Raw genomic sequence first — 25,364 nt, 5'->3', positions numbered from 1 at the left:
AGTCCAAATTCTGCATCTGGGTGCAGGTGTCCCTGGATCAAAACCAGTTTTGAGCAGGAATTACACAATACACATCCCAGGAAAGAATTTGGTTCCCAGTATACAGTATCACTAAGTTTAGCATCAAGCCCTGATAGAATCCATATGACATATGTAGAATATACAGACAAAGGCTGGTCAGCATTTACCCCTCACCACACTAAGTACTTCCATTTCAAGACTCACAATTCAAATGAAACGCTCCACACAAACTGTATTGCTGCAAGACTGAACCTGTATTCAAAAACAGCATTATGCTCAGTAAAGATTTGTCTGCACTTCAGCAACTGAACTTCCAGTGCACACCAAACGGGAGGATTGCACTTCTGCCAAAAAAGGCTCATTTACCCAGTTCTTGGAGGCTCAGTGTGTCAGTTTTTTGAATGTCTGAATCCTATTTCGTTTGTAAAATTATAATTTTAAGCCAAATACAATCTAAAAAGGAAACCAATTCAGCATTATGATTTAGAAATTGAGGTCTTTCCTTTAGTAAAGAAAAATAAAACATATGGAATTACTTCCCCCAACACACACTTAGTTTTGAATGAACGTATGTGCACTCTGTTAGGACTCCAAAAGACAAAAAATAATAGTCCTTTAGTGCCTAACAGTCTTAACAACCAACCAGTTAATTCTGAGTTAAAGTTCAGTTTAATTTTCATTATTTTGACAAGGAAATGCAAACCCTTACCAGAAACAAGATAAAGCTTCACAGGCTGTTTGCAAACACTAGTTTCCAGTCAGACTTGTTTGTTTAGTAAAATCTGTGCAGACAAAACCTTGATTTTGCCATTCATTACTCATGTTTTTGTCATTTTCCATTACATAAAATGAAGCTTGTCATATCACACTGTTTCCTCAAAGCACACTTACAGGCTGCTTATCCAGATTTCAAAAAGCCAGGTTTCTTTAAGGGTGGTGTTTTTTTTTGTTTGGTTGTTGTTTTTTTTTTTTTCAATTTGATTTTTTTTTTTTTTGAGGAAAAACGATATGAGCACAGAACATTTTAAAACATACTCCATTTCTGCAATGCCATTCAGCTACTCAGTGTTCATGTATCTAACAATGTTTCTGGTAAATAATCTGATTGATAGCCATAAATCCCTCTTTTTTGTTGTTTTTCAGGTGAGCAGTTAAGATTACAGATTGCATCTATGTTGACTGCCACTTCTTATTAGTCATATTTTATAAATTGTTTATGCATACTGCAGTAGTGTTAACACAAAGTCTCTCATACAGAAAAGTAACATTCATGTTTACAAAACTGAGCAGGTTTCTAATATATATGTATACACACTCACATATTCTTAGTCTTTAAATACATATAAATATTTATAAAAGCCAAAGTGCAAAAAAATGGTCAATTGTATCACTTTACATACATGATTTTAGTATTAGGAATAAAAGTGATTATATTGCACACCAAACTTTCTCAACTTTTAAGCCCCTGTCAAGATACATGTGCATTTTACTTTCCATCAATGATGAGGTTCTCACAGCATCGACAACCATTTCACAGATGTGGCACTGAACTTAATCTGTAGTCAGGAATACAACTAATATGTATAAAGTCTGCATGCAGTGCGTTTATAGTCTGTATGCTCACACTGAAACAGCATGGGAGCTTTAGCATGCATCTATCCTGCATGCGTTTTGCTGAATATAATCTGTTTATCTGCCTTCTCTAAGAACTGGACATCTATTCAGGTTATTAGCAGTTTGCTTTTAAGTTATGCGGGAATCAAAATCCACAATATTCACACTTCTCATTTCATGCATGTTTTGAAGGCAGTAACATTTTGGTAAAATTTAGAAGCTTCAAAGTATGGCATAGCAAGAAGCCATTAAAAACATACAGTATGAAATGGCTTTTCCTACAAACAATAAGATTTACAAGGAAGCTCAATCTCAGGGCTTATTTTGTTCAAAGATTACATATTTGATATAACAGTATATACTAGAAGGTCAGATACGAGTTCAAATCCTGGGGATAGGGCAGTTCTGTGTTAAAAAAAAAACAAACACACACACAACATTAAAAGACGATTTGAATCACAGAGTAATTTGGGTTGGGAGAGACCTGGAGGCCATCTGGTCCAACCAGCCCAGCGCTGAGCAGCCCAAGTCCAATATGAAAAACTCAACTTTGAGCATATCCAAAAGACATGAAAAGTATTTGTTGCATTAAATCTTCTGAAGTTAAAATGATGAATGTAAAGTATAGTGCAACTTCACTTGAAAAAGCTAAAAATAAATCTTGAAAAATGAAATCCAGTAGATGACTTCCATAGTGAATAAAGAATATAAAAATATTCTTATATGGAAGGAAGGGGGGGAGGATTACAAGTAATCCAAAATCACTAATGTTACTTCTGAAAAGGTGTCTTTAATAATTTTAACTGGCACAAATAACAAGGGTTAAAAAGAAAGAAAAAAAAAAAAAGAATAGCAACCTGTACTGTATTGCTATCTGGTAAAAGGTATTTTAGATTTATTTTTTTCCAGTAACAAAAACAATAAAAATGTACCATCAGTATCCAAAGAAACTAAGGTATCCATAGGTTTAAAACAAAACAACAACAACAAAAAGCCCTCAGTATCCTACAATTCAATAAAACTGATTTATTTATTTTTTTAAATAAAAAGTTCATAATTCCAGACGAAAATTCTGAAGTTAACATCTTAAGTACTTCATTGAATTTTCCTTTTCTGGGACAGTGAAGTTTTTGCTACACCAAATTAAGCTATTTAAAAACACATGGATACAATTTAACAAAAGCAATTTTGGCATAAAGTTACTGCTTTTTCAAATCTTAAGGTCAGAAAGAAGGGACACTTGTCTTTTACAAGAATGTACTAGACATGTCAGTAGCACAGTGGCTAGATGCACAAGTATATTTTATAAGTGCTCTTTTTAAATTCAAGTCAGCAGTATCTGAATCAACAGCTAAATACAGTGCCTTTAGGAAAGTGGTGTTTTACCTCATCTTGGACATCCATTACTATTATAGTTATATAGTTTAATCATACACACATGCACACATAAGATCCTTTAGCAAAATTTTACACACCTGTGCACTCTAAAGTGAATGTGCACAAATTCACAAGTGTGTAGCATCAGGTAATTTAAGCCCTACTCTACTGCAAACATTTTCTAAGAATTCAACGTACTGTGCAGGCAGTGTTTGTATTATACAATTCTGAAAACTGCATTGACAAGCTTCTATTGAAACAGCAAATAAGCTCCTCTCCTCTGACACTGTATTTAGAAAATATATATGTATTAAATATATTAATTTTCCCTCTCCAGTAGGAAATTGAGAGGTTTTCCTAATTTGGGAATAGAGCTAAATTCAATTAAGTAAATACTTTAACTTAATTGTCAAATGACTTAAAGCTACTACATTTGTTTCCTTAATTACTCTCTAGATAGCATGGACCCATTAAAAAATGGAAAACATTTATGCAGCTCTTTTTCAGGCCACTTAGGCTGCAAGTCTCTCCAATTCACCTGTCCTTTTTAACAGTTTGCACTGAATGAAAAGCACAGATATAATTTCCTTTTTTGTTTGTTTTTGTTAAAGGACCACTATTGCAAGACAGAATGTATAGAACAATTTAGCACTCTCCCCTCTTCTAACAGGCACAACTTCACAGAGAAGTCACTCATCCTTAAGATTGAACTAAGCCACTGTGTGTCTTCCATCCACTTCAGTTTAAATAACTGAAAAGAACGTCAGAGACATATTCATTGGTGAAATATGAAGGGATGGCTACATTCTTTAAACTTCACAATTTTCTCTTCTACAAGAAGATAGACAGAATTATTAGGAAGTGGATAGAAAGGGCTCAATAAAAAGTGCTATATGTAAAAATAATTGCCCTTTAAATATAGTACTGAGTGTTCAATATGTGAATTAACACTTACACACAACACTCCAGTAGTTAAATAAAGCAAACTGCCAAAGTCACATGTTCAAACAAACTTCATAGACACTATACATTCAAAAAACCTACTAATGAGCAATACTGTACTAAAATGTAAACAACCATTGATGTCACAAAAGCCTGCCAGTTGGTACTGAAGATTCATGAACCCATTTAAGAGAAGTTATTGGTTAAAAATCTATTATAACTGCTCACCTGAAATAGGCTGAAACAAAATAAAAGCCTATTATAGTGTCTAAATTTATTTTTTGTTGTTGTTCCTTAGACATTGATTTAAGTTCTACAACATTAAGCAGGCAGTTTCATAACAACTGAGTAAAAATAAAAACAGGCATTACTTTAGTAGAACATGCAGAACATGGAGTTTTTCTAGTTTTGTTCCATTAACTTACAAGCAATTCAGGCCCAATGGAAGCGAGAGTTCTTTTTCCAAAGTTAAGTCTGCAATCCTGGCTGATCATCGGCATCCTTCAAGGGGTCCTGTCAAGGCATCGAGGCTGCTGTCTGTATCTGAAGCCAATGTTTGCTCTGTTGACATGGATGAAATGTCATTGATAGATGATGACTGGGAAGGACTGGTGTTGCTATTCACTGCTGCATCTGTGCTAAGTAAACCAAACATAATAAAATCTGAGGCAAGACAATATTGCAAGTACAAATAACCCCACTTCTAGGCTCTGAGCATCATTTTGAGCATCATTTTCCCTAGCAAAATTCTTAGAAAATAACAAATCAATAAACAGTAGAAAAGCAAGTACTAAGTTTCTTAACATGCAAAACCTGGAGTGAATATCAGGAGAATAGATTATTTTTCTCCTTCTCTAAGGGAAAAAAAAAAAAAAAAAAAAAAAAAAAAAAAAAGAGGCAACATAAGATTTTGTTCCCTAGTGGCACAAATACCAAGAAATCTAGGTATAGTTAATAAGAGATAGTACAACTCCAATTACTGAACCAAGAGAACAGCAGCAAACATCAAGGCTTCAATTGCAGACAAACACTTTGTACTATTAGCTGTTTTAAAGGAGCTCTGAAGATGTTTAACCCTGCATGAAACATATGCATTCACACAGAGACAAAGAATAACCGCTCAGCATAAAAGGTATCTGCGCAACAGCTGGTGTAACATGGCATCAATTATTTCTTTTGATGCCTAAGACTTGTGTGGAGAAGGCAGTTCAGTGTGTTGAATGCCCATGACTTACACTTTCCTACAACTTATTTCATAAAAATTAAATACTACAGCACATGGGTCTCCAAAGGCCGATCAGAATCCTTATCTTTAGGAACAGAATTTTTGCCTACCTGGAGTAAGTAGGATTTTTTCACTCCTCTAGTCCACCAGATGAGCCCTACACAGCATAGTTATAGAAGAGCTACTGAAACAATGACTAACCTGAGGGCTGATCTTTTACCACACCATTCTTGCTCCTTTCTTCCCAATCCATTACTTCTTTGTATATTAACTCTGATGAGAGGAAGGTGGGAGGAATGAGAGAAGAGAGAGAAAAAACATTGTAAGGTCAGAGGCTTTATATATAATTTATAAATGAGTAAAGGTACAATTAAATAGTTACGGGTCAGTCTGTGTACAACTGTAAGGGCTTTTTTTTTTTTAAAGGCCTATTAACATAATTAGAGAATCCTACATGTTTTATGTATCACAGAAAGACACTAAGCATGTGCCAATATCAACATTTTACAAACAGAATAGCTAAGTCATCCCACCTCAAAATATTACATCGATACCTACAATGCACTACAATTAATTGCAAATAAATGCATAAATCAAATTTGTATTTAAAATATCATGCAGATAAACCTCCGTGGAAATTTTATTTTGACATCAACAAATGTCTGCTCTTGAAGAACATGACATGTTCTTAGTGTCCCATCAGGTACGCCAAGTTACACCTTCACTTAACAGTGTGCATATCCATAGGCATAATGAAACCTGGAGCAACAATGTTTAAATAGATTAAGACACCTCTAATTCTGAGTAATAACCAAATGGATTCCATTTGATTTGTTTCTCTTTCAGAGCATTTTCTATCACGAAAAAAAACACATTGGGATTACGAACACCTAACAACAAAATATTCAAGGGAAAGGAAGAAGAAAATGAAAACTGACATTTTGGTGAACAGACTTCAGAATGTTACCTGTATGTGTACATACATGCATATATATTCATTCCAAGATTAGTACATTTTTCCAGTGATTTCTTTTCATACTGGCGTAAGTAGTACTGCATATTTTGAGTAGCAAGTTCCATTTACACAATCCAACACACGTGTACTGTGAGCTGTCATTTATAACCTAAGTTATTACAGTAAATTTTGTCGGTCATGCTCACTTGTTTACCTTTCCATTCTTCAATTGCATGTTCTCTTTCTTCCAATTGTGCATCATAGATTTGGGGTGGAGGCTACAAAGAAAAGAAAGTGTGTAATTTACCTATTACATATGGCCGACACAATCAATTATAGTAAGAAAAACTGAAAGTGATCTTTTTAGCCATCTCAAAATTACTTTCATTTTGTGTCTCCAGAATTTAGGTCCTACTCCCACTGAAATGCAGTTCAAAAGCATCAATTAGAAATTAAACTTTTCACAAGGCTTGATGGGGCCTCTGAGAAAGCCCACTATTCAAAATGCACTAGCTTGCCACCATATAGGCAACTCTTTCCATAAAGGGAACTATTACATCAATTCCACTCCAGGTGGTTCTTCAGGTGGTTTGTTGATCTGAATGCTTTACATGCAACTTTGACTAGTTAAAGTATGAGTTCAAAGTATGTTCTTGACTCAAACTAAAGATATTCTTTAAAATTATTAAACTGATATCTTAAAATTTATTTGCAATGCAAACTTACAGCTTCTGCTTCAGCTGGGTCATACCAGACAGTAATATAAGGATGACGTAAGGCTTCATCTACAGAAATTCTCTTGTCTGGATCTACTACAAGCATTTTTGATAATAAATCTCTAGCTTGGCTGGCTAGAAAGTAAAAAATGAAAAAACAGAGATAAAAGAGCTGTAGATTTTTAACACATGACAAAATGCGTACTGGGAACAGAAAACACAGATTTCTTAATCGTCTAAGCCTTTCAACACGTTCCATTTGTTGGCGACATGAGAATACTTAATTTTTAATCCTGTGGGGTTAAATAGGTCTCACTGAGCACTGCCCATATTTTTTTTTTTTTTGTACTAAAGCTCCACATTTTGCTAAATACACAGAAACATTAACCTGCACTACCAGAACAGGCTCAGAGATGCAAGCTTTCCTATACTGGTACAGACTTCTTTCAAAATGAGGTCACAATCCTCTAGCATAAATGTTATTTTACTGTAATCCAAAGCATAAGCCCTGCATCTGACATCAACCAAACTCAGTTTTGAACAGTCATGTTGGTGCATGGGTCACAGTTTTTTGCCATTAACTACTGAATTTAAAATACATTTGTAAATGCACAGTAAGTTGCTATTCATTGTTGCAGAGTCACTGTATTGACTTTTTTTTATGAATGATCATTGTAATGCAATAAAATACACTACCAGATAATATTTCATATATACATATATATGTATTTATTACATACGTTGCAGACATTTTGAATTAAAATCTTGAAAAGAAGAAAAAAGTTTGCCTTACTTTTTAACTTGTCACGATCAGATTCTGATGGAAATATCCAGTCTGGGAAGAGCTCTTCAAATTTAATACCAGGATATTTGGGCCTGTTTTCTACATAATTCCTCACTGTAGGCTGTAGTTTCTTCATGAAGTCCGCTGACGGCGTTCCTAATTGTTCAATAACTTTATTCCACTGATCAATATCTGCACCATATCTTTAGGAAAATCAGCTGAAGAATTTGAAGTCTGCACTACACAGAAATATCACTTACAGAAATCTGAAAAGTTGAAAACTTGAACAAATGACAAAAAATAAGAACTTCATTCTAAGATCAATTAACATTCTGAACTGCCATGCAAAAAGCTACATTGACAAAAATGTAAAATTTAGGGCTTTGTAAGACGGACTAGAAGTGCTGCATAATGTATTATTCTTAAATATCTTTTGCTAATTAATAGCTATTGGCCAGTTTTGAAAACAGTAATGTCAAAAAGAAGCTTCGTTTGGTAATTATATCCATAACAAAACAACTACAGGGACAGAAAAGAAAAGCTGCTGTTGAATCTTCCGAAGTACACAATATTATCACATGGAAGATTTTTGAAAGTAAGGAAGTATATGTTTTTTAAAAAGCCCAAAGCACAAATACAACACATTCTTCAAAGTAAGGAATTTTGTGCCTATGTCACGAGGAAATTAGGTTTTACATTATGGGAGTTTCTATTTGTTTTCGTTCATTTGGTTGCTTTTTATTTTCAACTTTGAAAATAAAAAAGTGAATCCAGATTTCTGGATTCTAAAAAGTGAATCCAGATTTCTGTATATTTTTACATAATTAAACCAAAAGAACCTCCTAATCAAAGACTACTGTTTTTAAATGCAGATTCTAAACATTTCTTAGGAATTGGATTTACATACTACCAACTGAAAATACGCCTCAAATTACTCTTGGACTGTGCCTTCTTTCATCTCAAGGTATTTTCCCTAGACTTGGTGAAACATACATATGTTACAGATACACTGGAACCTTCTCTGAGTGAGCTTAGCTAGTAAGAACAACAAAGCTCTTTCACACCGAGAAGACATACTGTGTTAATTCTGTACAAGTATGTAAAATACATAAGTATCAGCGATACTAATACAGTAAGTTTACTCAGACCTATACTTTACATTTTTCTGATCAAAAGAATGTGCAATTCCAGCAAAGTCTAACCATCAACCTTTATATATAAATTCATAACCTATCATTTCAACCTATCCATCCTCATACATATTTTCTAACAAAATACATTTGCTGCACGTAGACTTAAAGTATTTATAAAACATTGAAGCTCTTTTCATTTCAGTTAGTGCACCAGAAATAGAAATATATGCATAGTCACTGCTTCATGCTAAAACTTTAGATGCAAAGATTGAAAATTATATTTGCTTATTGTATACATTCCAATGGAAAAACAATATAATAAAAATTCAAGTCGGTACTAACTCTCATGCTAAAACAACGCACATACAATGCAATTTTAGACATACACCAGGAAATTTTGTTTTGAGTTGGAAAACTAATTTCTGCAAGAACTCCACCAACCCATCTTCAAGAAGCTTTTTTTTCTGAGTAACAGTAGCCTGGCTAGCCAGCTACCCAAATTAAAGTCCACTCTACTGTGGTTTCAGGGTGAGGGGATGAACAATGATGACTAAATATCCTACTTCACTAATAAAAACCTGGAGAGAAAAAAATGGAAAAAAAAATTCCCCAACATAGAGTTGGGCATCAAATAAGCAATGTCCATTGTTAGAAACCCATCAGGGAGAAAACCTTAATTTCACTGTAAAATGTGCAGAGCATCCTATGAATAACCTTGCACTCTACAGACAGAATTCCCTTCCTGGTCAAGTAAGTGACCTCAACGTCAATAGTAAACCAGTCCATACCAAGTGTGCCTGCCTACTTTGTCTGTCTGGAAGAAGAGAAGTTGGAAACAGAGTCCTTATTACAATTATAATAAAGCACAATTTTCCCCCAATAAATCATGACTATGACCTCATGCTTTTTCCATCAGTCAGGCAGTTGCTTTCACCACCTGGGTAGCAAGAGCATTAAAAACATTCTCTGGTGCTGCTATGCTTTCCATTATTTCATCTTCAGTATCTATGTTGCATAGTTTTTCTACATTTTTCATCTCCAACACAATAGCAACCGCCAGCCACTCGGGCCAGTTTATGCTCTCAGCACCCGTCAGGAGCAGGCTCAGCCCATCCATCGCTCTGACAACGTGGAGCATCTCAGCTTGCCCAGGGCAATGCTGCAATTCCCTGAGAAACCCCTGTCGGGATACAAACTACTGGATCTAAGAGCAGGTTCTCCTGAATATAGTCAAGGACACGTCATTAGGGAAGGTACTGAAACTGGCCCTGCTCTAAATACCCCAGTACTATGACATTTCAAAACTTAAGTCAAAAAACGTTTTGTAAAAGGGAAAATTTCATGGCCCTGCACACTAGCATCCCCCATAAACCACACAGTCAAAACAGTCTTGCAGCTGCAGCTAAATGAAAATGACAATCTGAAACTTTTCCAGACTGGTAACTGCGTAAGTCAACAACATGAATAGTTGTCAGTATTTCACATTAAAGGGAACCGAAAGTCTTACCAAAAACAAAAAAAAAAAAAAAAAAAAAACCACAACTCTAAGCTCAGCTATGCATTCTGGTAAGATATAAGGGGAGACTCCTTGAAATATAGACTGGTGGAGCTTCAGAGAACCACAGATGGTAATTCGCATATTCAAAAATATGGACAAAATTTCCTTCATTTATCATGAATGAACTAAAATAGCCCATGCTGACATGCAGGTGAAAGACATATAACATACATGAAGAATTGTGTTAGGTTGGTCTGAAGGCTTTGAAAGGTAAAACAATAAATATAGAAAGAAAGAAAGGTGGAAAACAGACTTATTTAACAATTAATCATTTATGCTACTAAATAATGCATGATCAACTGCTGAAGATTAGTGTCATGAAAATTAGTATTCAAATTTAATCTACCCCTCTGTAAGGTACAGAGGTATCTATAAAAAGATTATGTGAACGTATATTTGATATTCAAAGTGGTAGACCCAACATTTACTTGCTGACAAGAAAAAAATAGACCTTCTTCAAAATGTTGGACCTCAAGTAGCTAGGGCTTCTTAAGGCATACAGCCACACATGGCAATTGTGGTTTAATTGCACCTTCTGCTTTCTATATATTTACTGATAAACTTGGAACGTCTAGTCCTACAACACTACTACTTCACAAGATGATTCATTATAAAGGAGAAGAGAATTGGTTTCACTCCATTTTTTTTTAAATTGCAACTTGATAACGAGTCAAGTGTTTTAAATTTTGTTTCTAGGGAAATACTTTGAAATGCATCAAATTCTTCAAGGAACATGCATTCAATTAAATGATTATTTTTGTTCACTTAACACAGCATAGGGGCTTGTCTCTGATCCACTGTTCTTGAGATTTCCAAACTAAGGTATATACAAAAATATATGGTTTTAATACAGAAAAATTTCCTGTAATTCCTATCATATAAGGAAGCACAATTATGTGAAGACAAATTTGGATCAAAAATACTGGAGAGGGAGATGGGGGAATCTTAAGAAAAAGTAAGCCTGAAATAAAGTTTTCATAAAATGAAAACAAAAATTCCAAAAGAAAAATAATTGTTCCTTTTGTATTAAATAATATTTTTTCTTAATATCTCATGCAGTGTGCTTGCAATTAGCACTTGCTGGACAGCAGTGTCCTAATGAGCAAGAAAAAAAAATCTGACAAACTCAAAAACTCGTACATTAAAAAAAAAGTTCACTGTTCAACAAAATAGGAAGCAAAAATGCATGCATAGTAAGAAGTAAATTTGTAGGCTTTTGCTTATAACACTTATCTACAAAGAACAATAGTAAGAAAATATACTTACTGGTGTTTATTTTTTAATCTAACAGTATCCTTTTAAAGCTAGAAAAGCTGAAGTTCTTAATGTAAATCCTATGGATTCAATCAATACAAATTACAGTAAATAGTCTACTACAAAAATAAAATGGGAAGGTTTAACGATTTGGCTAATGACACTAATTTCATATATTACAGTAGATCTATTAAAACATTATGGAAAACACTATTTATGCTTTTATACTTATACAGGTCAAAATGTGTTTCTGTTGGAAGTGGAATGGGGTTCAAGGATGACTAGGGAAGGATACGATCAGTGCCTTGGAAAATCACACAACCTTTCACCAATTCTCCCATGATGCACCCAACTGACCAGATATCAACTGAAAGTAAAAATGAGATGATCAAATTATGAAGTCTCATGAACAAAAGTGAGGAAAAAAACAAAAACATCTAGCATCTACAATAAAACACAACAATGTGGAAAAACAAACTGTTAACATGAATTTTCAATCATTTCAACACCGACTAACTTAACTGTTGCTAAATTGTGGTTTTAGCATTTTGTAAAAATATAAATAGTGTTTACATTTCTGAAACAACCATGAAGAAGGATACAATCTCTTCCTGGGAACAGGACCTTATGGAGGACCATTTCTGCCATAATGCACCCAACAGACCAGATATCCACTATCATATGTTAGGTGCAACAAGGACAAAAGATTAAAGATTTTTTAAATACGATGATTATTTATTTGTAACTTCACACTGCACATTTATAGTCCTGCAATTATTTTCCTGTCCTATCCAGAACTGCCTCTATTAATGTTCTCGTCCACATGAGTATTTGCTGTAGTACAAGCTGCCACACGCATCAATGTAAACTCTTAAGTGGCTCAGCAAGGTCCTGTGAGTCCCTTGTATTAGGCAGCCAAAGTTACAGAAAGTACGATACCCCCAAGCCCCAATGACAAAGCAAAAAGATGTACTAAGATAAAAAATCAGAGGAGGCAGCATATTACTCCACAGCTAGTAAAAATCAGCACGTAAAACACTAATACACAAGTTCGTTGGCTGGATGTTCAAGGCATTAAAAATAGTTCAACTATAGCATAACACCCAGCCTTTTTAAGTGCTTTGCAGATTTAAGGGAATATAAGACATTGTTTCTCCTAGGAATCTGAAATAGATTTTAATAATCACAGACATAAAAGGGGCAGAATGTAAAAAGATGCTTCACAATAAAAATTACACTGATATAAGGGTTTATTATTTATACAATGATCATTATTTTAAAGTATCATCCAGCATAAATGTCTCACTTTTTTTTTTTAGGGTAAAGAAAATGACACCAGGACAACACATGAGAAGATAAAACAACAGCAGGGGAGCAGGAACAGTATACATTAGAGATAAGTATGCAGCAGAAAACTATTACCTTCTCCAAAATAACCAGTGTATATTTTTGTTGTTATTTCCAGTAATGTCATTAGCACACTTTGTTTAAAAACAGACATGGCAGAGGAAACCAGCTCTGCCCTGATCTTTTAAAGCTGTTATGTTCTGAGACAGATATGATTTAGACAAAAGATTGTTAAAGAGATTTTAAAGTGTTGCTCCAGTAACTTACCATTTTCTTTATAGCCCATTCCAAGGATAACCTCTGGTGCTCTGTAATACCGTGTTACTACATATGGAGTCATCATAAAATTAGTACACGCTGTTCTCGCCAGTCCAAAATCAAGGATTTTGAGCGTACAATCTGATTTTACTACTATGTTGCTGGGTTTCAAATCCTAACAAGAAATTATTTCAGTTAAGGAAGGCTCAACATACTGGATAATACGTTACTCCCCACTCCCCAAGTCCTTATATATCCCCAGTTCACCTCACATAACAACTTTACATTCGTGTTCTGGTATTTCTGCTGGTTTATATATACACAGACCAGAGAGAAGTGAAATGCTGCACAGCTCAGTGCTCAAAAGTCAGGGAAATACCGAATCAACATAATCTGCAGACTTTTAATCTACACAGTTGTGCAGTGACAGCATAGTCAGTTACCTTACATTCTGTAATGCACAATGTGTACATTTATCTACTTCCTTTAACACATTGAGTGGACCTATTTTGGGTATGAATAATAGTTGCATAGAAAAGGAGATTGTATGAATCTATCAGGTGTCTGTAGTAGAAAGTGGCACAACACAATACATTAATAACTGCATTTGTTAATGACAGATAAGCCACCTGCATTATTTTGATTAGCAAATTTCACTGTTAAAATTATGATGTAGAGAAAATACAAAGCCATCTGGTGGGCAGAGAGAAAAATAACATATTTAAAGATATCTGCCTCATGGGAAAAAGCATTATTGCACCCAAAGGAATATACAGCACAGGAAAAACTAAAGCACTTTTTTATTCACAGATTATCACAAGTCACTGAATTACAGATGCACATTTAATTCTGCTCAAATGTTTGACTTGGTTTCAGTCACATGAACTATGCTTTCAGGTACAAAATATTATTTTCTCAAGGGAGACGATGGGGACATGCAAATAGATCAAGTGTGAACATTTTAGGAAGGCAACAAGTTTCTGCAGAACAGTATTGAACCAGCTGGCTTGGAGTTTCTAATCTTCTACTCAGACTTTTCTCTTGAAATAACAGAATAATTATTTACAGTTGTTGGCAATGAAATTTGTTGTCCTCTCATCTTGCTATAATGCTGGGCCATGTGAAGGATATCACATTTCAATATTCATCTATTAATAACAGAGGTGGGAGTCACACAGATTATTTCAAAGTTCTATTTGGTCACAGACTCTTAAGTCCTCTCTAGGTATATTCCTTTGAGCTATCCCTGTTCTGTTCCTCTCCTAGACTGGATTCTCTTCCAAATCAGATCTCCAGTTCTTAAGAATATGTGTTCATAGAGTATCGTTAACGATCTAATACTACCTACTCTGTGGATGATACCAGCTGAGTGAAGATGTTTGATACCACACAGCATCTGGTAAAGAAGATAGGACATTCTTTCATGATCCAATTCCATATGAATAACTTGGCACAAATTGGCATCCATCAGCTCCATAACCAAGTATCTAAAGCATAAGAAAGAAAACATTGAGAAACCCTGAGTCAAAAAGTTAACAAATTTAAAATGCATTTCTTATGCATTACCATAATTTCAAAATTATATTGTTATCTACTCAAATAGTCTAACTATTAAAAGTGAAAATAATATGCAGTAGTCCATCACAAGAAATTAGAATTTAGCTAGTTTTAGAAATGGCAGTCAGAATAATTCTGAGTTTTCTAAATTGATACAGCATGAAAAACTCAGACTGACTGAAATTGATGAAGAAATTGCAGATGCTGCAATGCATCAGGACTTGATGTTTCCTTTCACTGTAATTACACCCCACACACCCCAAAAAAAATATTGTAAGGACTAATAAGGAACGATTAATTTTCAAGTTAAAATACCATCTGCTTACCCACTCAAAGACACACGTACCCTTTTACTCAAGCCCATTCACTAACCACAACAGCATATGCACTGAAATGACCTACACTTCCATCTTATGTGTGTAGTAAAACATCTTATTTTTTTCTTTCTTTCAGAAACATTCAGAAAGACTAACCAAAGCCTGGATTTAGTCTTTTAGCTACCCTCTGTATTCAAAGTATAAAGTCTGTAAGATAGTAGAAATATAGCTCTATGGCTTATGCTACTATTTGTCAGGAAAATTAAAACAAAAAAATCTAGTACTTACACATCCTGAAATTCTTCTAGTGATTTCTGTGGTGTAAATACATTTAATAAACTAATTATCTATAAAGGAAAAACATTAGAAGAAGTTTCAGCTTTAATTCAAGTAAAAAGTCATTTATTGCAGAAATTATTCAAAATCAAAGGCACACTGGTAATATACACAATTTAAACATTACTTGGTTTCACTTAATTCACTTACACTGAAAAACTGCTGTTTCAAAAACAGTTCAGAACTACAGCACATATGCTGAAGGAACTGAGACAGCAGAAACGTTTTTCTTTTTGAAGTTACATGACACCTATCTCCCTCTCAAGTGCCTAGACGGCACCCTTTTTTTAAGCTACATCACTGCACACTCCAAACCTACCAGTTAAATACTGTATTTAATACAAATCTTGCCTAAGCTCAGAAAATATAACTACAGTGCAGTTACAAGAGCCAAACCATCTGCCAGACAGGCTTCGTTCGCTTAACAGGACTAAAAGAGCAAACACACTACAGCAATGTCATCTTTACAAAGTCTACACTGAAGGTAAATCCACAACAGCACTGCAACAAGAACCTCCTGCTCTTGGCACTTCATCCTCTTAACAACCAAACAGCTCGCCCAAGAGCTCAACCACACATCGTGTAAATTCTATTACCCACACCAAAGCCTTCCAATTTCACCATTTTTATGGTATTTTGGTTATCGATAACAAGAGAGCTTTTAAGACAAATTACTCTAAGATGAAAGAGGGAAATATAAAGCCAAACTTACATTTTTGTGGTTGACACATTTTAAAAGAACAAGCTCTCTGTAAGCTCTTTTTGCATGGGTTTGATTCTGAAAAGGACGACTCAACTTCTTTACAGCAACATTTATTCCAAGGACTGTATCAAATGCAGCACTAGAAGTTTTCAAAAAGACAAACAACTTAAGCTGAAGTCTGTTTTGGGGAGAGGTGGGGGGAAAAGGGCAGATAGGAACAAGGAAATAAATCGAGATTTGCAAAAATTAGTATCAACTAAGCAGCTTCATCTAATTTACATTTACAAAATGTACATTCCTTAAAAACAGAATTAGGTTAAATAAAGGCACTAACAATCTTACAAGAAGTCTTCTGTGCCCCCCCCCCCAATAAGATAGTATATGCTGACTCAATAGATGGAAAAATATGTTAAGCTTATTTTAAATTAATAAGTATTTCAGTTGCCTAATCTGTATACTTAGGCCTTTTTTTGGGACAGCACTGCTGACAGTCATTTAACATCTGCAAGAGGAATTTTCCTAAAGGATAGTCACAGCACCTGATCTGTTCCACAGGTGTCAATGCACTCCTCCTGCATGTGAATAACTTACAATTCATAGCAATTTTAATGCTTAGCAGAAAATTACACTCATCATCTGGTTTCGCACAAAATAAAAATCCATAGAATGGTGAAATATGGAAAGCTCCCAGATCCCAGGGAGCAATACAACGGTTTAAAAATGAAAATGGCCATTCATCTGGCATTTTTCAGTTGTCCTTGTTCGTTCCCTCTGCAATTTGAGATACAGATGCAAACTTGCTTTAACAGCTCTGAGAATCTAAGGCTAAATTATCTGAAGTCTGAATATCCTCATTATTAACACAGAGACTATTTAGCAAATTATCTCCAAATGCATACCATAAAAAACACAGATGTTCCAGTCTCCTACCTCTGTAGCTTTAAATAAAGATTCCCATATTACTTCCATTTAATATTACTTTGACAGGGTAGGAAAGAAACATACATTTTCCCAGAACATTTCTTTGCAAATTCCTTCCCTGTCTCATCAAGGCATGTACAACACCAGGCTTTAAAAGGACCACCAGATTATAGTACTCTTACAAAAGAACAGCTCATCTGTGATAGAAATACTCAAATCATACAAAGTTTACCAGCATCAAGCCACTACTTTCCCTAATGGAAAAAGCAATACACCACTAAGCAGGGTTTGCTTGCAAAACGATGTTTTCTTGTCCCAGATTTGAATCAATGCACCACTTTCATTAAAGGCTTGCTAGCATTTATTTCAACATAGTTCTGCAAAATACACAGGTCATTATTCAGTGACGTATGATCACTCTCAAATTTAAAGCCTTTATGTCTATGTGAAACAAAACACAAAATGGGAGGGCAGGCAATTGCACAAACTATTTTCCTCCCAAATATGAAGCACTGATGCTTCAATATTATTCACTTCACCTAGAAGGCATAATATGTAAAAAGTTTCACATACATTAATGACTAACAGTGCCTGGGAATTACTACAAAGCTAATAATCAACAGGATCTATATGAAAAAAAGGTGTCCAAGCCAATCAAAGCTAGGTAGGTGACTGCAGCAGAGGGGCATACGAGCAATTTTAGGCAAAGTATCTCTCTGCCACCTGACAAATCTGGTATGTGTCGTGACTCATCCTCAGCACATATAAAAAAAAGTCACCTGTACCTTTCATTTTGCTTATTTATCTACATGAAAGTGACTGACACTGCATCTCAAAAAAGAATCTGCAGCTGCATCTGCTACCTTCATATCCAAAATTAAAAACAGACTGGTAGGGAAAAGAAAAAAAACAGTAAAAAATGTATGAGCATGAAGTAATTACCAAGAAAAATATAACATCTTTTACCACGAAAAGCATACTTCTAAATATCACAATTCTATGTAGGCATAAAAATCATGGTGAACTGTAGTAAGGTCTTCCCTGCACTTGTAATAGATTTGCATCTTGAGCAAACATTTAATATTAGGAGTAACAATGTCTCATACGTGATGAAATTATAAACAAAACATTACGACCTAAACTACAGCAAGAAATTACCCTTCAGATCTGTAGGCAAAGGACTTTCTCTTTGAACTGCAATATGCTACTACCATGGATTCCTGCTCTGCCAGTTCCACTTCACTAACTTCCCTACTGCCTAAATACAAGTTTGCATGCAGCAACAAACTTCTCCCCACAATTTCTTAAAGTGCAACTGTAAATAAAGTTATCAACAGTCCAAGCTCAAATGAGTCTACGAATATGATTGTGGTTTTGCTGCACTGAAGGACAAAAGAAATTTATTGGGACAGAAAAATCAGATTTACTAGAAAAATGTAGGAGATCAAGGGCAAGACAGGAAAAAAATGATGACAGGAAGTCAAAGAAAAATTTCAAGCAATTTTGTGCAAGCGGTTACTCAGTGGCAAATAGATTGTAAGGTTTCAAATATGTAAATGGTCCAGGAGAAAAGTGTGAAAAGTCACATACAGAAGTGAACTTCGTACAGAAACACCCTCTAGATAGCAATCAAGTTCCCTTTTCATGTATATCGAGCTCTCATTTCGTATTTCCTTTATCACTGTTCTTCGTATTTTTAACTAGTTAGTTTTTTCTTAATATAAGATGTAGAAAAATAAGCAGCAACAATACCAATGAAGTTTCCCATTAATATTTGGAAGAAAAACAACAGCAGAATTCAGACCTCTCACTACTGAAGTAGTATACCTGGTTTTAAGAACTCCTCACCAAAAAAATACTACACACAAAACTCCAGAAATATTTTTCGTAATGTTTGTGTTAAGCACAGGATGATTTAAAAAAAAAAAAAAAAAAAAAAACTATCATACATGTGTATCACACGAATGCCACTGACATTTTCCCAGCCAAAAATGACAGCACAGAAGTCATCTTATGGTGACATTTCTACATTATATATCCGTGTATTTTGCATATCTCTTTTGTGCATTTTAAGGACTTTTATGGAGAAATTAGGATTTTGCACCTTCTTCAACTTGGACCCAGTTTTGAGATGTTTCACATGAAGATGAGAATTTATGCAATGTTTTAGCCTGTTGTTCCAAAATATCAAGTATTCTCAAAACAAGTCAATAAATCAGATCATCCCTTTCTCCACCCAAGATGTTGACCTTAACACAACCCCAACTTTGCTTTGCAGCAGACGCCTAGCTTAAGTCATATAGTTTATGCACTGCTTCCAATGAAAGAAGCAGCAATTACCACCACCCTGAATTCTTTTATGCCATCTAGAATACATAAATACACTTAATGTTATGCTGGTTCTGTATGTGTATTCTTTATATCCTACACTAACTCTTACCAAACACTAACATGAAGATCTAGCATGTCTACCCATTCATCACTCAGCCCACTAAAGAAGAATGAAACAAGGTGGTCTCATCTTGCTTATTTTTCATCTATTTAAGCAGGGCAATAAGAACAGCAAAGTCATTTTATTTTTAAATAAAGCTATGTTCACACAAAAACTAAAAGGCTAAGAAGACACGGGCAGGTGCAGTATAAGGAGTTGCTGACAATATGAGTCATCACACTTATTCTGCAGAATTTGTAGACAAACAAAAACCACAGGCTGGATTTAAAGCACGAACAACCCACCACGCTGTTCTGATCAAGTCTAATATTAGAGTTCCTAAGCCTATCTGCTTACTCCCGTGTGTAAAGAATTGTAAAACCGCATCGATAAACATTTCCTTGTTACCAAGTAAGTTTTGCCCAACAAAATAAGGGCTGGCAGTGAGCAGTGCAGAATGGATTGCTGCAGTCTAAAAAACATTTGAAAGTGTTTACCTTTAGCTGGCCCAGAGGTGTGGTGCCATACAAGAGACTAAGGTTCAGGATCAGACTAACGACTCTCTCGTCCTGGGCCAGTGGAGGCTGGACACAGAGCTGAGGTGACACACCAAGGAAGTGACGGCCAGCCCAACCCCTCACACAGCATCCCTTCCTGGTTAATCCATGGAGTGACAATGACACTGACTTGCCTCGTCCTGCCAGTTAATGGCAAGGCACTGCATGGATGGCTCCTAGAAATGGACAGGAGTGATCGGGAATAAAAGGGGGAGAAGAAAGGGGGCCATGATGAAGAAACGAGTAAAACCCAGAATCTCTCACCACCTCATTGTCATTCCTTACACTGTAATATCATGACTACATGGGGAATATGAGAAGTAGAAACAAAAATAAAGTGGTTAATGAGAAGGAAATTTGTTGACCCTCTTAATTTATGCAGTTACATAAATATTACTTTTCCACTAAAGCCAAAATAAAAAAGCTAGTTTTGCACATGAACTACTGCGGGCAGGTATTTTAGTATCTATTTAGTCCATCATAACCCTGTAGCAAGAGACAGAAATTAGCATCAACATTTGACATCCTGGCACCTCTATCACTAATACAATCAAATTTTGTTATGTATTTAGAGCTTTTTATGTTTTAATAAATTATTTTTACTCACCAAACAATGCCCTGTGCCCCTGATCCTATGGGCTTCAATTGCTGATAACGTTTTAGTACAGTGAACGTTGAATCTGCAACTTGAACACTGTAAAACTGACTATCACATTTACTGTCACTCATGGTGTAGTGTCATGTAGTTTTCTCTCTCAAGGACCTGGTACAGGTTTCAAGATCTTGAAGAAAAAAAAAAGAAAACAGATGTTCAATCTGTGACTAATTCAAGGCAAACAAGTTGGAAAATATATTTTAATACAATTAAATTTTTCAGTAGCATACTCTTTAATAAGCATTCTTTCAACCTCGCTTATTACTACTGCTAATGAAAAATTCCTGCAGACAAGACAATAAATAATTATAACCTTCACAGCTGTAAGCAAACACATGTTTCTATTCCAATCCCCAACACAAAAGGCATCCAAGTAAACAACTGCAAAAACAAACAGTAATGCCCTAATCCAACACCTTTTTCTCTACAACATGAAGGAAACGCCGTAGCTCAGAGCTACGGCTATCTCAACCCACTCTCCTCCTCCTTTTATCTTAAATGCACACCGACATCCCATGCTATTTGTTAGTGTGCTTAAAGCCCTACAAGGATCAAAGAGTTCCCTTTAAAGAAGGGAAAAGCAAACTGTATGAAAAAGAAATACCATCCAGGCAGTGACACTCTGCAGCTGGCCTCTCCCAAGCAGTTCTAAAAGGCCTCCTGCTCAAAGTTGCAACTGGATTTTTACAAAGACACAGACTGAAGTGCAGAGGGCAGTACGGAGCAAGATCTGAGAGGAAAAAATATCACATTAACTGGGTTGGTTACCCAGAAAAAGAGGAGAGGAGGAAAGGCATGAGAGACTGAAGAAAGGAAGAATGAAATAATGTATTCTCCACGGACAGAGTGGATGTGATGATTAGCAATGAGCTATAAAGATGTTGATTAGACAGTTTAAAAGAGGGGAGAGGAAGAGAAGACGACAAAACAAAAGCCAGTTTGTAAAAATAGGAGCAGCAAAGCACTCTAGAAGATTCCCTAAGGAAGTGATGGACTCTCCTTCACTGGAGGTTTCCGTGCCACACTAACAGCTGTCAGGAACAAATTAGATGTGCGTAATTACACATCCAAGAGCAAGGTTAGGCACTAAACCTCTTTAGCTCTAAAGCACTGCAGTAATGAGTGTAGACCTCCCATTTTCCCGGGCATCCATCCCTCCTCCAAACCTTACAAGCCCTCAATTACCTCAGTGATTACTGTAGAGGTCCCTAAGAAATTCCCCCATTTTTAATTTCACATTCAACATGATAGATCGTGTCATTACAGCCCAGACTAAATCGCAGTCAAGTGTTCCTTGAAACAGGAAATGAAAGCCGATCACCTTCCCTCTCAGCAGCTGCCCTGACCGCCAGGCCGTACAACGTCCTTGTTAGCTACAGAACAAGCAGTTGTTCTCTCTCTCTTCGCTGGCCTACAGAATATTTGTGAGCCAATGCAAAACAGAAAAGCCTCAAGAGCAACCCAGAACCCCCCCCAAAAAGGTCACACAGCCACACAAAAGGCTTTCAGTCCTTCAAGAATTAGCATTTGGATGTCTCCCTTCCTTGGCACAAACAGGAAGGAGCAGCATCTTCTCCATGGCTGGGATCAGCAGACGAACACCAGAAAACGTGCAAGGAAAACAGGCAGAAGAGCAGCAAAACCTACCAGAGACTGGGGTTAATCTGGTAATGGCTAGTCTTAAGGCATTCTCAAGAAATATCTAGAGTCCCATTTAGCTTCTAGCATCCTGGAATCTAAGTAGCATTTTAAAAGGCAGGTACTCAATTTGGTCATCGCTGGCAGCAATTTAGGCAGTAAATTTACCTGAGACATCCTCTTAGAAGTTTAAGGAAAAAAAAAAAGCAAGGGAGAAAGGATCAGCAAAAGGAAAACGGAAGCAACCAGTTTTCTGCCTCTGCCACAGCAGCAGTAGGGAACAGTAATACATCTCCTACACAGGGCCAGTCATGTTCCACCATGAGCTCACACTTAGATAAGACCAAAACCCTGCCTTACGCAGTGCTCTCAACCTTTCCTGCTACACCCTAGGAACAAACCCACTCTTCCTTCCAGCCTTTTTTATTACTCCAAAGCTCTACACTCTGCAGCACTCAATTTTTTGATTAATGGCCCCTGAGCAGTCCTGATATTTTCAGTAAATCTCCAACACTGCAAGAAAGACACAGCTGGAAAGTGAAAACCCAGCTCTGCAAAAGACTTATAGAAGAGGGGGAAAAAAAAGTAAAAAAAACTGATTAAGCTGTAATCAAGTTAAAGACTTGTTAGTTATGTGAGAATCATGCTGTGCCTCTTCAAAGGATAATGAAGATCATTGCTTCTCTGTAGCAGTGACAACGAAGAAGTGGGAAAAGGAAGTTATCCCAAACCGGAGAACCCAAACTTTAGGAAATCTTGTCTGTCCAAAGCCATCTTTTGGAAACTATCTAAAGACCAGGATGAGCTCTTTAGACAAGACCGAGAGCAGGTCTCATGCACTGCAACGAACAAGCATCATAGATTCTGACATCCTTTGGAATTCAGTGTGCAGAGAGCCCAGCCTCTCCATAACACCTGGAGAAAAGCAGCAGGCAGTGCCCTAGTTTGCACCTGAGCTGCAAGCTGCTTGGAAGCATCAGCACATATGTTATTTCAGACACACATGAACATAAAACTAGGTGGCGCAGGACTGGAGGTGTTCACAGGACTTATGGCTTAGAGTTTATTCTGAGGGGGGGTCAGGCCCCTTGAATAAGAACAGATTTCCCACTGCTCAAAGGAAAAGTGTATCTGACAAGTGAGTTTCATAATCCTGCGCTGTTACTCTCCAGCCTGAAATAATTCGATGCACCACTCCACCTAGCAGTGTATGCAACATATTCCATGCTTCTGATATACAAGAATCTCATTTCCATTTTGGAAATTTATGTTTTCATTTATGGTTCCCTAGCTACAAGCTGCAGCAAACAGGACCAGTGCCAAATGTGAAAGTCGTTCATTCACAGGATGGTCAGCAAACGTACTTCTACGTATTGACAATGGTGCGTCACCAAATCACAAAGTTTCTGGATATCTTTTTATTTTAGACCGTGCATGAGATGCATAAATTGGGTGTGGATTTTTGTGCTTGTCTTAGTAGCTTGCTTGTACGGTTGGAGAAATTTAAGAAGCACGAAGTTGATTTTACTGCGTGTGGTGAGTTCACAGTGCTCACAGAAGTGGTTTTCAACCTGAGCTCATGGAAGATAAAACAACCAAAAATAGGGAAACAAAAAAAAACACCCAACCTACCTCTAATAGGTTTATGAATTGTACGAAATATTCAGGGGTTGAAAGCAACTGCACCATGGTGCGTATGTATATATACGGCCTGTATTAAAGTCACCTTTCACAAGTCATTTATTAAAATGGCAACTTATTATTAACCAGATCCATCCTCTGGACATTTTCCAAGCCAAAAGCTTCTGAAACAAACAGGTTCTAAGAGCGGGGAACACATTCCCCATGTTATTTTGGATACAGAGATGTTATTACAATGAAGCATACGAACGTCAAGAAACTGAACTTGGGTTTTAAACTTCAAGCCGAATCGTGCTGCAGACAGGAAGAATATACAGCGAACGCGCTACCTATACATGAAAAGAGAAGATATTCTGTGCTGTTTCCGTATCTCCCCCATTCCCTCATTACCTTTACCAATTAACCAGTAGCGCTGGGTCCCCAGTCCTTACAGCAGGATACCAACAGGTGCAGGTCCCAGACACAGCCCCCGCCGCGGTACCTCCCGTGCGGCTTCTGGCAGCCCTGTGGCAGCCCAGCACCGCCGGTGAGCGCAGCCCAGCGGCACCGGGGTCGGTCACTGCGGGTTTGGGGGCACCCCCGGGCCCTACCCGCCCTGAGGAGGCTGAGCCGGGGGCAGCTCCTCGCCTCCCCCCCTCCCCAGGGCCCTGCCCGGGCCGGGGCCCGCGCCCTCTCCCCGCTGTGGGGCCGGGGCTCCCCTCGCCTCAGGGCTGGGCTCGCTCCGACCCCGCCGCCCCCTCCTCGCGGCCCTTCCCTCACCGTCTCGTCCCTCAGCGGGCTCCAGCGGGCCGGGCCGGGCCGCGGCGGCAGCCCCCCCCCGCCGCCACAGCCGCCGCCTCCTCCTCCCTCTCCTCCTCCGCGGCCGCCGCCTCCTCCTCGCAGGGCCGCCCCAGCCACAATGGCCTCCCGCTGCTCCGCGCAGGCCGCGCCAGGCCTGCGCGCGCTGACGGACGCCGGCTCAAGCCAATCGCAGCCCTCCGCCGGCGGCGCTCAGCCAATCGAGTCCCGAGGGCGGGACCTCACCGCGCTCTCCCTCAGAGGGCGGGGAAGGCCCGCAGCGGGGACGGGGAGGCTGCGGCCAATCGCAACGCGGCGCCCGCCCTCCGCCGTGACGTCATCGCCGCACGTCAGGCTCGCACGCCGCTCGTGACGTCGCTGCCCCGCCGCGGGCAGCAGGGAGGGAGGGAGGGGGGCGTGTGGCGGTGACGTCACACGCCGGCAGCACCTCACGGCCCGGCCCTGAGGGCGTCAAAATTAATTAAAATAAATACAGCCGCCCCTTACGGCAATAGATAAATAAACCCCTTATTTGTTTAATATTAAATAAGTGGAGCAAACGCTGTTAGGGGCTAGTGTAGCACCTTCCAGCTCTGAACCTGAATAAACACACAAACGGCACTGGTCATGACATGTATGGGCTTGCT

At 37.5% G+C, this 25,364-nt stretch overlaps 1 protein-coding gene across 6 annotated transcripts; it reads right to left on the bottom strand.

Moving 5' to 3' along the window:
- Positions 1 to 2,857: 2,857 nt before the first annotated feature.
- MAPK9 (mitogen-activated protein kinase 9) lies at positions 2,858 to 24,771 on the bottom strand. 6 transcript variants are annotated; one of them, XM_032197197.1, is made up of 12 exons: positions 24,700 to 24,771; positions 20,614 to 20,788; positions 16,107 to 16,236; positions 15,347 to 15,405; positions 14,533 to 14,671; positions 13,194 to 13,359; positions 12,182 to 12,253; positions 7,644 to 7,826; positions 6,861 to 6,985; positions 6,349 to 6,412; positions 5,381 to 5,452; positions 2,858 to 4,617 (listed from the first exon to the last, which is right to left on the bottom strand). In XM_032197197.1, the coding sequence occupies exons 2-12, from the start codon at positions 20,733 to 20,735 to the stop codon at positions 4,445 to 4,447; spliced, it is 1,305 nt and encodes a 434-aa protein (XP_032053088.1). In that variant the 5' UTR covers positions 20,736 to 20,788; positions 24,700 to 24,771; the 3' UTR covers positions 2,858 to 4,444. The 6 variants fall into 6 exon arrangements, with proteins under 6 accessions (XP_032053088.1, XP_032053090.1, XP_032053087.1 ...); XM_032197199.1 differs by having other exon boundaries at positions 2,858 to 4,587; XM_032197196.1 differs by lacking the exon at positions 12,182 to 12,253 and adding an exon at positions 11,875 to 11,946.
- Positions 24,772 to 25,364: the final 593 nt, after the last annotated feature.

Source organism: Aythya fuligula, chromosome 14, assembly GCF_009819795.1.
Source record: "Aythya fuligula isolate bAytFul2 chromosome 14, bAytFul2.pri, whole genome shotgun sequence".
Classification (NCBI taxonomy): domain Eukaryota; kingdom Metazoa; phylum Chordata; class Aves; order Anseriformes; family Anatidae; genus Aythya; species Aythya fuligula.
Note: the sequence above shows the minus strand (reverse complement) of the source record. Positions and strands in the feature narration are given on the sequence as shown.